At 34.2% G+C, this 11,708-nt stretch overlaps 1 protein-coding gene across 5 annotated transcripts in view; it reads left to right on the top strand.

The window, feature by feature from the left end:
- The window catches only part of DOCK7 (dedicator of cytokinesis 7), a 211,462-nt gene that overhangs the window by 93,176 nt on the left and 106,578 nt on the right, over window positions 1-11,708 (top strand). For all 5 annotated transcript variants that reach the window (XM_037136230.2, XM_053655506.1, XM_037136231.2 and 2 more), the window contains exon 15: window positions 9,552-9,669. In XM_037136230.2, the coding sequence (XP_036992125.2) occupies window positions 9,552-9,669 (118 nt within the window). The remainder of the gene's footprint in view (window positions 1-9,551; window positions 9,670-11,708) is intronic.

Here is an 11,708-nt window from a genome sequence, read left to right as displayed (position 1 = left end):
TAGAGATTTAAAAGTAAACACCAAACTCTTTTGGCTGGTAAATTCATCATTAAAGTTGAGAAAAATTAATGAATTAAATATGCATTTAGTTATCTGTCTCCTAAAATGAATGCCTTCTCTGTGAAGCCTCCCTCCACTTTAAAATTCTGAACTGTTAATTTATTTAAAAAAAACATTTCTAAATATCTACTCTTAGAAATGCTTCTTCTAGGTATAAAATAGAGACCTTTTCTTTTGATGCGTTAGAATTAAAGGCTTTGGATATAGCATGTTTACAGTAGATGCGTGTACTGCTGTGGTAAGTAGAGCCTGATTATGCAGAGAGGTGGGCTGAGTTGGAATGCTCTTCTCTGCATCAGTTGTGTGACTCTTGGTCTAATTACTTAGCTTTTCTGTATCTCTATTTTTCGTCTCTCAAGTGAAATAAAATACCTACTTTATTTGTATAAAGATTAAAAATTAATGTTTTTAAAGCACTTAGAACACTGCCTGGTGTTTAGTAAACATTCCACAGGATTATACGTTAGCTCTTTTTTGTTAATTGGAAACAATTCATTTATGTACATACTATAATAAATATGATCTAATCTCATGCTAAGATGACATAAGTTGGGAAATTTGCTTGAATATATCTATTCTGAGTTTTGTTTTCTTGGACCTGAATGTAGTACAAGGAATTATGCCTTTTGTTTCGCCTGTATATATTTTTTCTAAGTATCCAATACAGAATCATGTAAATATTTCTGTTAAGAGAAATAAAGAATGCAATTAAATAAAAATATACAAATATTTCCACTGATGAAGAAGAAAAGCAAAATTTTCCTTATAGTTTATTTTCATTTTTGCCCTTACCAGTGGTCCATGTTATGGAATTATAAAAGCATATATTGAACTAGTGAACAAATTTGAATTTTCTCCCTCTTTTAAAGGGAAAAGTTAGTGTTGTCATCATTGGTCATGAAGGACATATTCTGAAACTTCTCTTAACTAAACTGTCTACTTTTCTGGCTTAGAACTATTGACCCTATGTTTTATGTACTTTCTTGTTGATAAGCCAACTTCTCATCTCTATTGTACTGTAAGCTATTTATTGGCAAGATCTATATCTGTTTTTAATTTATATATTTTACATATATTTAGTAGAATGCCTTCCTTGTTGAAGAAATAATAAATATGTATTGAATTAGTAATAGAATGATGCAGTCCTAACATGGCAGTTTTCCAAGCATATATTTTATATATAGTAGATATTCATCCCTTTTTGATATAAGAGATTCTTTTTAGAGAAAGAAATTTGAAAACTACCTCCTTCCAATGCATGTAGTAACTGGACACTAATACCAAAGAGAGGCTGTATGAAAGGATTTTCTTCCATTTGGGTTACTGTACTATAATATTAACCTTTTTTGCACAATTTATACAGTTGTGCAAAATTTATACAATTTGTACAATTTCTTATTTGTAACACTAACAGATAGATTGGAGGAATGTCACATATTCTTGGTTTACAGTATATTGTGTCTGGGTAAAAATACTTGGATAATTTTTAATAGTAGTTTAACATGTTATTGAATATAATTAAATAATTTGCCTAATTACAAGTGATGGAAGAGTGTCATTGTGGGAAATGTAATGAAAGTAGTAATTTTATAAATGGTTTTACATTTATCTTTCAGTGCTTTCTGTCTGAGTACCCATTATTAAAGGCAGAACCTGCTCTTTGTATGAACTTGTACCTATTTAAATAGAGCCCTGATGAAGTATAATCAGTAATGTTATAAAAAATTAAAATTTTATGCAAAAGAAAATAAGAAATAAGCAAAATTAGACTCTAATCTAAGGACTCCTAGTTTCTAAGAACTAATACACAAAATTTTTAGCAACTTAGAAATTTAGGAGCCTTGTTTGAATTCCAAGCAAAGCAAAGTCCCACATCCTCCCACAAGTTGTGCAATTTTTTGGAGATAAAAATTCTAAATAAAACACAAGGCATTTTGGATCTTTTGAATATAATATCCTTTTAATTTCTTCCTTTTTAACTATGACCATTTGTTTTTTAATTAAAATATTTGGTAGAAAGATTCTGAAAGTCTCTGAGAAAAACACATTTATAAATTTCACTAAAAATAATGCCAGAGCAATTCATTAGCTCCCTTTTTCTATCTTTGTTCAGAACAGCATTGTCCAGTGTAAATATAGTGAGTTATATATGTAAAAAAACTAAAAAGAAACAAATGAAGTTAATTTTAATACTATATATTTTTTAAATATTTTGTTTATTTTTTTAGATAGAGGAAGGGAGGGAATAAAAGAGGGAGAGAAACATCAATATGTGGTTACCTCTCATGGGCCCTATACTGGGGACCTGGCCAGTAAGCCAGGCATATGCCCTGACTGAGAATGGAACCAGTGACCCTTCGGCTTGCCAAGCCAGTGTTCAGTCTACTGAGCCACACCAGGCAGGACTAAAAGTATTTTTATTTAATACAGTAAATCAATTATTTTAACATGTGATCAATATAAAAATATTAATTGACATTTTATGTTCTTTTTTAATGCTCAGTCCTCCGAATATACACTGGCTGGTGTATATTTTATCTTTCAGTATATATCTGTATCTCGATTACAACAGATAACATCAAATGCTTCATAGTCTCACTAGGCTATTTTATTGGACAGTGAAGATCTAGAAGATGAGTGATCTTTCCAGGAATAATTTTATTTATCTCACTTGTTTTCATGTTCACTATTAGTAAATGTTAAATGTTTCATATTGAAAATACTCAGATATTTCAAAAACCTGTAAAAAATAAAAATTCTGACTTCACTATTAACATTTTGCAGTCTGTCATGCCAGAATCCTTGGATGACTAGCTAAACAATGTTTTTTAAAACACAAGTGGGATTGTATTATATATAGTTTATGGTATACTGTCTATATAAGTCCATTCAAAACCATAATTTCTTAAAATTTATTTGCATATGAGTACCGATGGATTTATCATATTCTTTTTAGTGGCTGCATGCTCTTTTATCATATGGATGTACTTTATTTAATCAGTCCCCATCAGTGATCATTTCAGTTGATTTCAGTTTTCTAATTATAAACACTATGCATATAAGATGGAGATGTAGGTAGATACACTTTGCTTCCTCACATAACCAAAAGAAGGACAACAAATTTAAAAACAAAAAAACAACCAGAACTGCCAGAAATTCAAACTGTATGGAAGTCCAACAGCCAAGGAGTTAAAGAAGAAGCATTCATTTACTACTGGTAGAAAGGACAGAGATGGCAAGTCAAGGGGAGAGGATATGCAGCAAGGGGACAGACCAGGTGGGCAAGGTAGCAGCTGGTGGACCGGTTGGTCCCACATTCACATGCAGATAAACTGGCAGGAACAACTGGGGAGTGAGACAGACCAAGTAACCCAGGGTTTCAGGGTGGGAAACCACAGCCTTAAAACCTTTGGTTGTAAAAACCTGTGGGGTTTATGGCAGGAGAGTTTATTGGAGAGACCCACAGGGTCCTAGAACATGCACAAGTCCACCCACCCAGGAATCAGCACCAGAATGGGCCCTATTCGCTTGTGGGTATGGAAGAAATTGACTGAAAGTGGGTGAGAGCAGAGCAACCAGCATTCTTCTCTCTCGGACCCCTCCCACACACACAGCATCACAGTACAACAAAGTGGGTTGCTCCACCCTGGCAAATAGCTAAGGTTCTACCCCTTACTACTAACAGATGCACCAACACAAAGAAATATGGCCCAAATGAATGAACAGATCAAAACTCCAGAAAAATAACTGAGTGACATGGAAATAGCAAACCTATCAGATACAGAGTTCAAAACACTGGTAATCAGGATGGTCACAGAAATGATTGAGTATGGATGTAAAGTAGAGGAAGAAGTGAAGGGTATACAAAGTGAAATAAAGGAAAATATACAGGGAACCAACAGTGAAGGGAAGGAAGCTGAGACTCAAATCAATGATTTGGAACAAAAGGAAGAAATAAACATTCAACCAGAACAGAATGAATAAACAGGAATTAAAAAAAAAAATCAGCAGAGGCTTAGGAACCTCTGGGACAACTTTAAACATTCCAACATCCAAATCATAGAAGTGCCAGAAGGAGAAGAGGAAGATGAAGAAATTGAAAACTTACTTGAAAACTAATGAAAAAGAACTCTCTCAATCTGGTGAAGAAATAGACTTCCAGGAAGTCCAGGAAGCTCAGACAGTCCCAAAGAAGATGGAGCCAAGGAGGAACACAACAAGGCACATCATAATTATATTACTCAAGATTAAAAATGAATCTTAAAAGCAGCAAGAGAAAAGGAGACAGTTACCTACAAAGGAGTTCCCATCAGACTATCAAGTGATTTCTCAAAAGAGACCTTGCAGGCAAGAAGGGGCAGAAAGTATTTGAAGTCATCAGTGGCAAGGACCTACATCCAAGGTTACTCTATCCAGCAAAGTTATTATTTAGAATGGCAGGGCAGACAAAGTGCTTCCCAGATAAGGTCAAGTTAAAAGGAGTTCATCACCAAGCCCTTATTATAGGAAATGTTAAAATTATTTATCTAAGAAAAAGAAGAACATTGAAAACATGTACAGTAAAATAACGACAAACTCACAACTATGTAAAAAACAAACTAAGCAAACAACTAGAACAGTAACAGAATCACAGAAATAGAAATCCCCTGGAGGGTTATCAGCAGGGAGGGGGTGGGGGGAGAATGGGGGAAAGGTACAGGGAAGCATAATTGGTAGGTACAAAATAGACAGGGGGAGGTTAAAAATACTATGGGAAATGGAGAAGCCAAAGAACTTCCATGTACAACCCATGGACATGGACTAAGGGGGAGGACTGCTGGTTGGAGGGGGGTACCAGGGCAGAGTGAATACAGAGGAGAAAAAATATGGGACAACTGCAATAGCATAATCAATAAAATATACTTAAACAAATACTATGCATAGAAAATGTCTTTATGTATGTGTATGAGTATTTTCATATAATATGTTTATAGATATTGACTGTTTTTCTTTTTTTATTGTTGACACTATTCCATACGTTATAGATGTTGGCTTTTAAATTATTATTTTTCTTGTCAGATTATCCTTCTAAAGGGTTATGCTATGTACAGTTCTGCCGAGAATATATGAAAGTTCTTCTTTTTCCATGAATGTTTACCAGTGCTTTGAATAAGAAAGACAAAAACACATCAATAAATATTATAGGCAAATATATGTAGTTTATTTCGCTGATCATCTATTTTGCTCTGTTTGTGAAGTCCTTGAGTATTACAATTATACCCACCATCAAACTCCTATCCTCCCTTTTTTGTTTGTTTGTTTCTAATTTGAGGAATTTACCTATTTTTGATGCTCTTTGTCTTACATGTAACAGTGTTTTTCCAGTTTTTCATTTGTTTTTTTTTCTCTGTATTTATGTATTACCTGCTCTGTAGAGGTTTTAAAATTTGCCTTTTATCATTTTTGTGGTTAATGCTTACAAATGCCTTCCTTACCTATAAAATATGGTCTCTTTAAAGCTTTTCTAGTATTTTTAATTTTATTATTTAAGTCACTGATAAATCTGGAATTTATTTTAGGAAAGGACAAAATAGGAATTCAGCTGTCCCTCCTTAATGGCTAGTTGGCTCTCTCAACACTTGTTATTAATCTATCTTCTCCCTGCTGAATAAAATTTCTCTGAAGGAATATTGTAAATACAAAGTAAAGGCTTACTAGGATTATGTGGGAATTTATTAGTGGAGTCAGTAATAAAATGGAGAAGTCTGTGGATTCAACTGCATGCCTTTCGCCTTTAGAGACAAGTTGAATTTTAAAAATGTATTGCTTACATGGAAAGCAAGCATAGCTTATATATAAAGTTCACTTTATTCTGATTAACCTGGTATCCAAACTCCCAGAAGTGTTAAGTAACTAAATATTTGTGTGTATTCTGTATTATTCAGTCATTCACTCAACATGAGACACTATTTTAGATATTGGGAATATAGCAGTTAACTAGATCAATAAGGTCCTTGCCGTCATGGAGTTGGGTTGTATTAAAAGGGATACAAAGATGTACAAGATGGTGGAGGGGTAGGTGGAAGCTACACTAACCTCATCACAGGGCCACTCTCAAATTGCAACTAAATTTAGAGAAATCATTCTGAATAAAAAACTGAACACAGGCTGGAGAGAAGCCCATAACCAAAGACAGAAAGAAGAAATGACTTCACCAGGATGAGACTCATAGGAAGGAACAAGGTGAGAATCCTAAAAGCTGTAAGAGAAAAGCAGGTAGTTACATAAAAGGGAGCACCAATTAGACTGTCATCTGATTTCTCAACAGAAACATTTCAGGCCAGAAGGGGGTGGCATGAAATATTCAAGGTAATGGAAAACAGACTTACAACCAAGGCTACTGTACCCAGCAAGGCTATCATTTAAAATCCAAAGAGAAGTAAGGAGCTTCTCAGGCAAGAAAAACCTAAAGGAGTTTGTTAACACTAAATCAGTACTGCAACAAATGTTAAAGGGCTTGCTTGAAGAAGAAGGAGAAGGAGTAGGAAGAGGAGGATGGGGGGAATAAAAGAAAAACAGAGGAAAAGAGTCTAACAATAAAATGGCACTAAGTATGTATCTATCAATAATCACCTTAAATGTATATGGCTTCAATGATCCAACCAAAAGACATAGCGTAGTTGAATGGATAAGAAAACAAGACCCATATATACATACAGCCTCTAAGAGTCCCACGTCAGATTGAAAGATACATGCAGACTACAAGTAAAGGGATAGAAAAAGATATTTCATGCAAATGGAAAGGAAAAAAAGACTGGGGTAGCAGTACTTATGTCTGACAAAATGGACTTGAAAACCAAGGCTGTAGTGAGAAGGACACTACATACTGATAAAATGATTCTTAGTATGGGAAAATGATGCATAAGATTGAAAAGATGAAAAGCCCTATAGTCTTGGATTTAAATTTGAAATATCAATATGAATTCAGGATAAGTTTCATGGCAAAAGCATTTCTCCATAACTTTTTACACTGTAATAGCCTAGAAACCATGGGTAACTCACAATGAGAGTCTAGGATGTGGCTTGGAAAAACATTTGTCATTCAAAGAACTGTAGCTCGCTGGGAAAATGGCTGATGCCAGGTCTGGGGAGAAGGTGTATAAGAAGAGCTGGGAATAACTTGTCGTAATTGACAACAAGAAGTCGTGAAAGACTGCTATCATTGAATCGGAAAGATTCAGGAGCCAGCTTGAATTGGCTTTTTAATTTGCCAAAGATGGGGGCGATTTAAACACCAGTAAAGATAATAACCTCAATGTATTGACTGTTAATGTATATGTTTGCTCCGTGAGTTTGTAAGTGATGCTAAGAAAAGACTGATTATTTTGGAAACTGACAAATAATTGAAAAGAATCAAGCATTTATTCCTGCATCTCATATGATAACTTACTGGCTAAGAAAATAGTAGATGAGGAAAACTCTTCATAGAGATGTTCCAGCTACTAAATAAAGAATGAATTTTCAAATATTATCTTTTGGCAAGCCCTTATTAATTAATTTAGGCATTAATCGCCATTGTCCACTAATTGCACAAAAAGAGACACAACAACCAAACATTTCCTTCCTGATAGTAGGACACAGTACCATCTGTTGAGTGATCTTGCCAAAAAAATTTGAATCTAAACTAAATATGACCAATACTCTAGATCCAACTGCCGATTTACAGCAAACACAAGGAACATGTTAAATGTCACTACTGGCATGGAATCAATAAAATATAGCCTCTGGAAAAATCTATACAAAAATAATGCAATTTCTTCAAAAAATATATTGTAGAGGCAGAAGATGAAAAGACGTCCCCACAGTCAACTATCCCTTTCTCTTCCATCTTCTGCATACCTCTTACAATACTACATTGTTTTGAAATGATCTGTTTGTAGGCATTTTATCCCATCAGGCTGTATGCCCCTCAAGATCAAGGAAGGCATTTTAATCTTTCTTTGTTTCCCTTGTGCAGAATCAATAAGTATTTCCTAAACAAATTTTTTGATGACTTCAGTCGTTAGTTATAGTTCTCTTTGACCTTTAGTTCTTTTATTAGGAAACTGGCTGGTCATAACCTTTCATATTTGCCTTTCGCACTTTTGACTGTTTGGAACACAACAGACTCTTCTCCATTTCTTTCATAATTTTCAGGTTTTATGCTTGTTGTAATATACGCCCATCCTCCCACCACAGAAACTACCTTATTACTTTTTCTAATTACAAAGACTATATATTCTCACTGTAAAAAATTTCAAACAAGTATAAAAACGAAGCTAGAGCTATCACTATTATCCACTATGAATATTTCAGAAGTATCCTTCCCCCCTCCAAATTTCTAAAAGTAAGGTAATGCCACTGTATATCCTGCTCTGGAACCTACTATTTTGTATTCAGTATTGCTGGGTATCTCCTTCTACATGAATGAATACTACTGTACATTGTCATTTTGGGATCTCCATGCTCTTCCTTATTAATATCTTCATTTAATTAATCCAGTACCAATGAGCATTTTATTTCCTTATAATTATTTGTAATTATATTATACAAAATGTAGTGAATTTCTTTTAAATACCGTTTGTACATGTGTGTACCTTCCTCCTTAGACTAATGACAGGTTTGTTGGATCAAAGAGTGTGTTCATTTCAAGTTTCTCTATTACCCTAATGCATTCCAGAAAATTTAACCCGTTTTCTATGCTCTAGCAGTTCATTAGCAGGGTTTTATTATACTTGAAATTTTGTTAATCAGCTCTCAATATTAGTCTTCAGGTACAGTAACTCTCATTCTTTTTCTCTTTTACATCTTTCTTTTGGTGAATTATTTCTCCTCTGTGTTGAAATATTTTTTTGAATTATTTTCCCTCTGTTTTGGCAGCAGAGACTATTAAAGTTGTGTAAGATACAAGATTATAAACTGGACATGTAGTCAAATGAAGAGTAATATGTGATTGTCTCGTAGTGACTTGCAAATTGCTATACTTACCATGTTGTTATACATGTTTTTGAATAATAATTTGTAATATTATACCACTTAAATCCATGATCACATATATATAAAAGCTGCATTTAGAAATATCATCCCATTTAAACATGCATGGAGGAAATAAGATAATATTCAAACTGTCTTTTATTTTCTTAATAATGTTTCAGTCCACACTCATTTATTTCCTGAAAGCCTCTTGTAGAGGAAAGAACATGTGTTGAGAAGTCTGACTGACCTATACTCTGATTTCAGCTCTGCCACTTACTTGGTTGTATGTGAAAATTACTTAACTTTTCTAGGCCGCAATTCATTTGCAGAATTGGGGTATATTTGACTGTCGTCTGTTTAAATGATTGTATGTGGATATACTTAGTATAGCGGCTAGCTAATATTAGTAATTCAGTATTTGTTCATCTATTTTGTGACATCTAGTGATCATTTTTTCAGATATGTATTCACTGTTATGTATACTATTGCCTTCACAGAAATCTTCTCTACATATACCCTCAAAGTCTCAATTTTGCTAATCGTCAAGGTTCTGCCAGAAATATCACGGTGAAAGTTCAGTTTATGTATGGGGAGGATCCAAGCAATGCCATGCCGGTAAGATATGTTTTTTACTTTTCCTATTCTTTGTATGTAGTTCATATAGACTTTTTTTTTTTGAGGTAGCATTACTTGGTTGGCACCTCTAAGCTGGAAATTAATGTGATTTAAAAAAACAAATTTTTAACTGTTATTACTTTTTACACACAGAGTAACATATTTACTTGAAGTCTTATTTATTGAGGATTTGGTAAATGCAAGACACTCCCAGAGATACAAAGATGAATAAGACTTGTAATCTAGAGGATATGAGACAAGTGCATAAAATTTTAAAATGGTGACTTTCAAAAGTGGGTCAGATCAGAATTACCTAGGGTACTCTAACAAAGCACAGATAACTTTCCTCTGTCTTGGCATCTGTGATTCTGATTCTCCTTACTTAGAATGAATGGCCAGGCAAGGGAGGTGGAAAGTGATGAATGGGCTGTGGTATAGTTTGAAAATGTTCTCCTGGTGATTCTAATATGTATGATTTTTCCCATCTTTGTTAAGAAATTCTGGCCATCGCTCTCAACCTTGGCTGTGTATTACACTCATCTGGGGAGTGTTAAAAAAATATCATTGTCCAGACTGAATCTCATTCCAATGAAATTGGGAACCAGGCAGGTATTGGTATTTTAAAATCTCCCCCAGGGATTACATTTTGCATCCAGTATTGAGAACCAAGGTTATGTGCTAATTATAGCAGATCGTTATAGGAATTTAAAGGCATATGTGTTCAATGATAGGAGAGAATGCCTTAAAGTTAGTGAAAATGTTAATGGTAATGGGTCTAGATAGTGGGGGAAGGAAAGCAATTAAAGTTGGGGAATGTCCTTCAATGGAGGTGCAGGAGTGAGTTGCCAGTAAGTCCAAGCAATGGAAGGTGAGTCAAAAATAGTAGATTGAAGCCAGACTGGGGAGGTTCTTGATTGTCCAAATTGTGATTCAATATTTGTGGAACACTAATAAATGCAAGTTGCATGAAAGTAGATTTTTGGCTCAACTTGAAGTTAGTAACATGGAATAGGAGCACAACTGTCACTGCAGATGTTCTACTTCTGACAACCCTAGTGGAATGCAAATGAGCTAAGAATAGGTACATTGTTAACAGTTTTATTTTAGTGCTCTGTGTCATTCCTTCAAATCAAGTTCTGACTTTCTAGCCAAGAAAGCTGTATCTTTTCTTCTTTCCTATTGCCTCAATTTCATCAGCATTTTTAGACCTTGAAAACAGCAAGCACAAATTATTCATCTTTGTATTCTATGGCAGCTATTCCAGATCCTTGCATATAATACATCTTGAATAAATATTTGTTGAATAAATATAGAATTTATTTCTGAGGTTTGAATGATCATTTCATAGTCTTTACTAGCTCTTTATTTCTGCCAAAGTAATGAATACTATTGTAGTTGATGAAAAGATACTGGCTTGTAAAAATAGATGCTTTGTTGTCTTATACGTGAATTGCCATATAAATTTGAGGTTATGACAAATGTAATATATGTAAAATAATCTGTTTTATTGTTTGCCTAACAAACTCTTCCTTGTCGTAGCATCTCTATGGCCTCCTCTGCAGATCCCCAGCTGCATCCAGCCCCATTGGCAGTTAGGCCACTCCCTCTCTTGGTGCTACCATAGCATCTTCTCCCTTCTTTTATGGACTTCATCACTTTATGATTATGTGTTTATTTCTTCATCATGTCCACTAGACTGTGAGCTCCTTGAGGGCAGGGACCATGTCTCACTCATATTTATATCTTGATGCCTATCTTAGTGCTTGGCACATAATTGGTAGTTGGTTTGTATTGATGAAGGATTAAAATTACATGCCAAATGGTTGAAAAAGAAACACTTTCCACTATATATCACTTATGTTATAAAAATAAGTGAGATACTTTGTGGAAAATGATAGCTTCTCAGAGGAAAAAAGTCTACAGTATTTCTCTATTTGTGTATTATTGGCCATATGAAAATATAATACTTTTATGTTTATGTGAGTGGTTGGTTTGAAAGCATGTATAAACATACATCTTGCTTGCTTATTTTAAAAAAA

The sequence above is a fragment of the Artibeus jamaicensis genome, unplaced genomic scaffold, assembly GCF_021234435.1.
Source record: "Artibeus jamaicensis isolate MK-2021 breed Jamaican fruit bat unplaced genomic scaffold, CSHL_Jam_final scaffold_1019, whole genome shotgun sequence".
In the NCBI taxonomy this organism is placed as follows: domain Eukaryota; kingdom Metazoa; phylum Chordata; class Mammalia; order Chiroptera; family Phyllostomidae; genus Artibeus; species Artibeus jamaicensis.
Note: the sequence above shows the minus strand (reverse complement) of the source record. Positions and strands in the feature narration are given on the sequence as shown.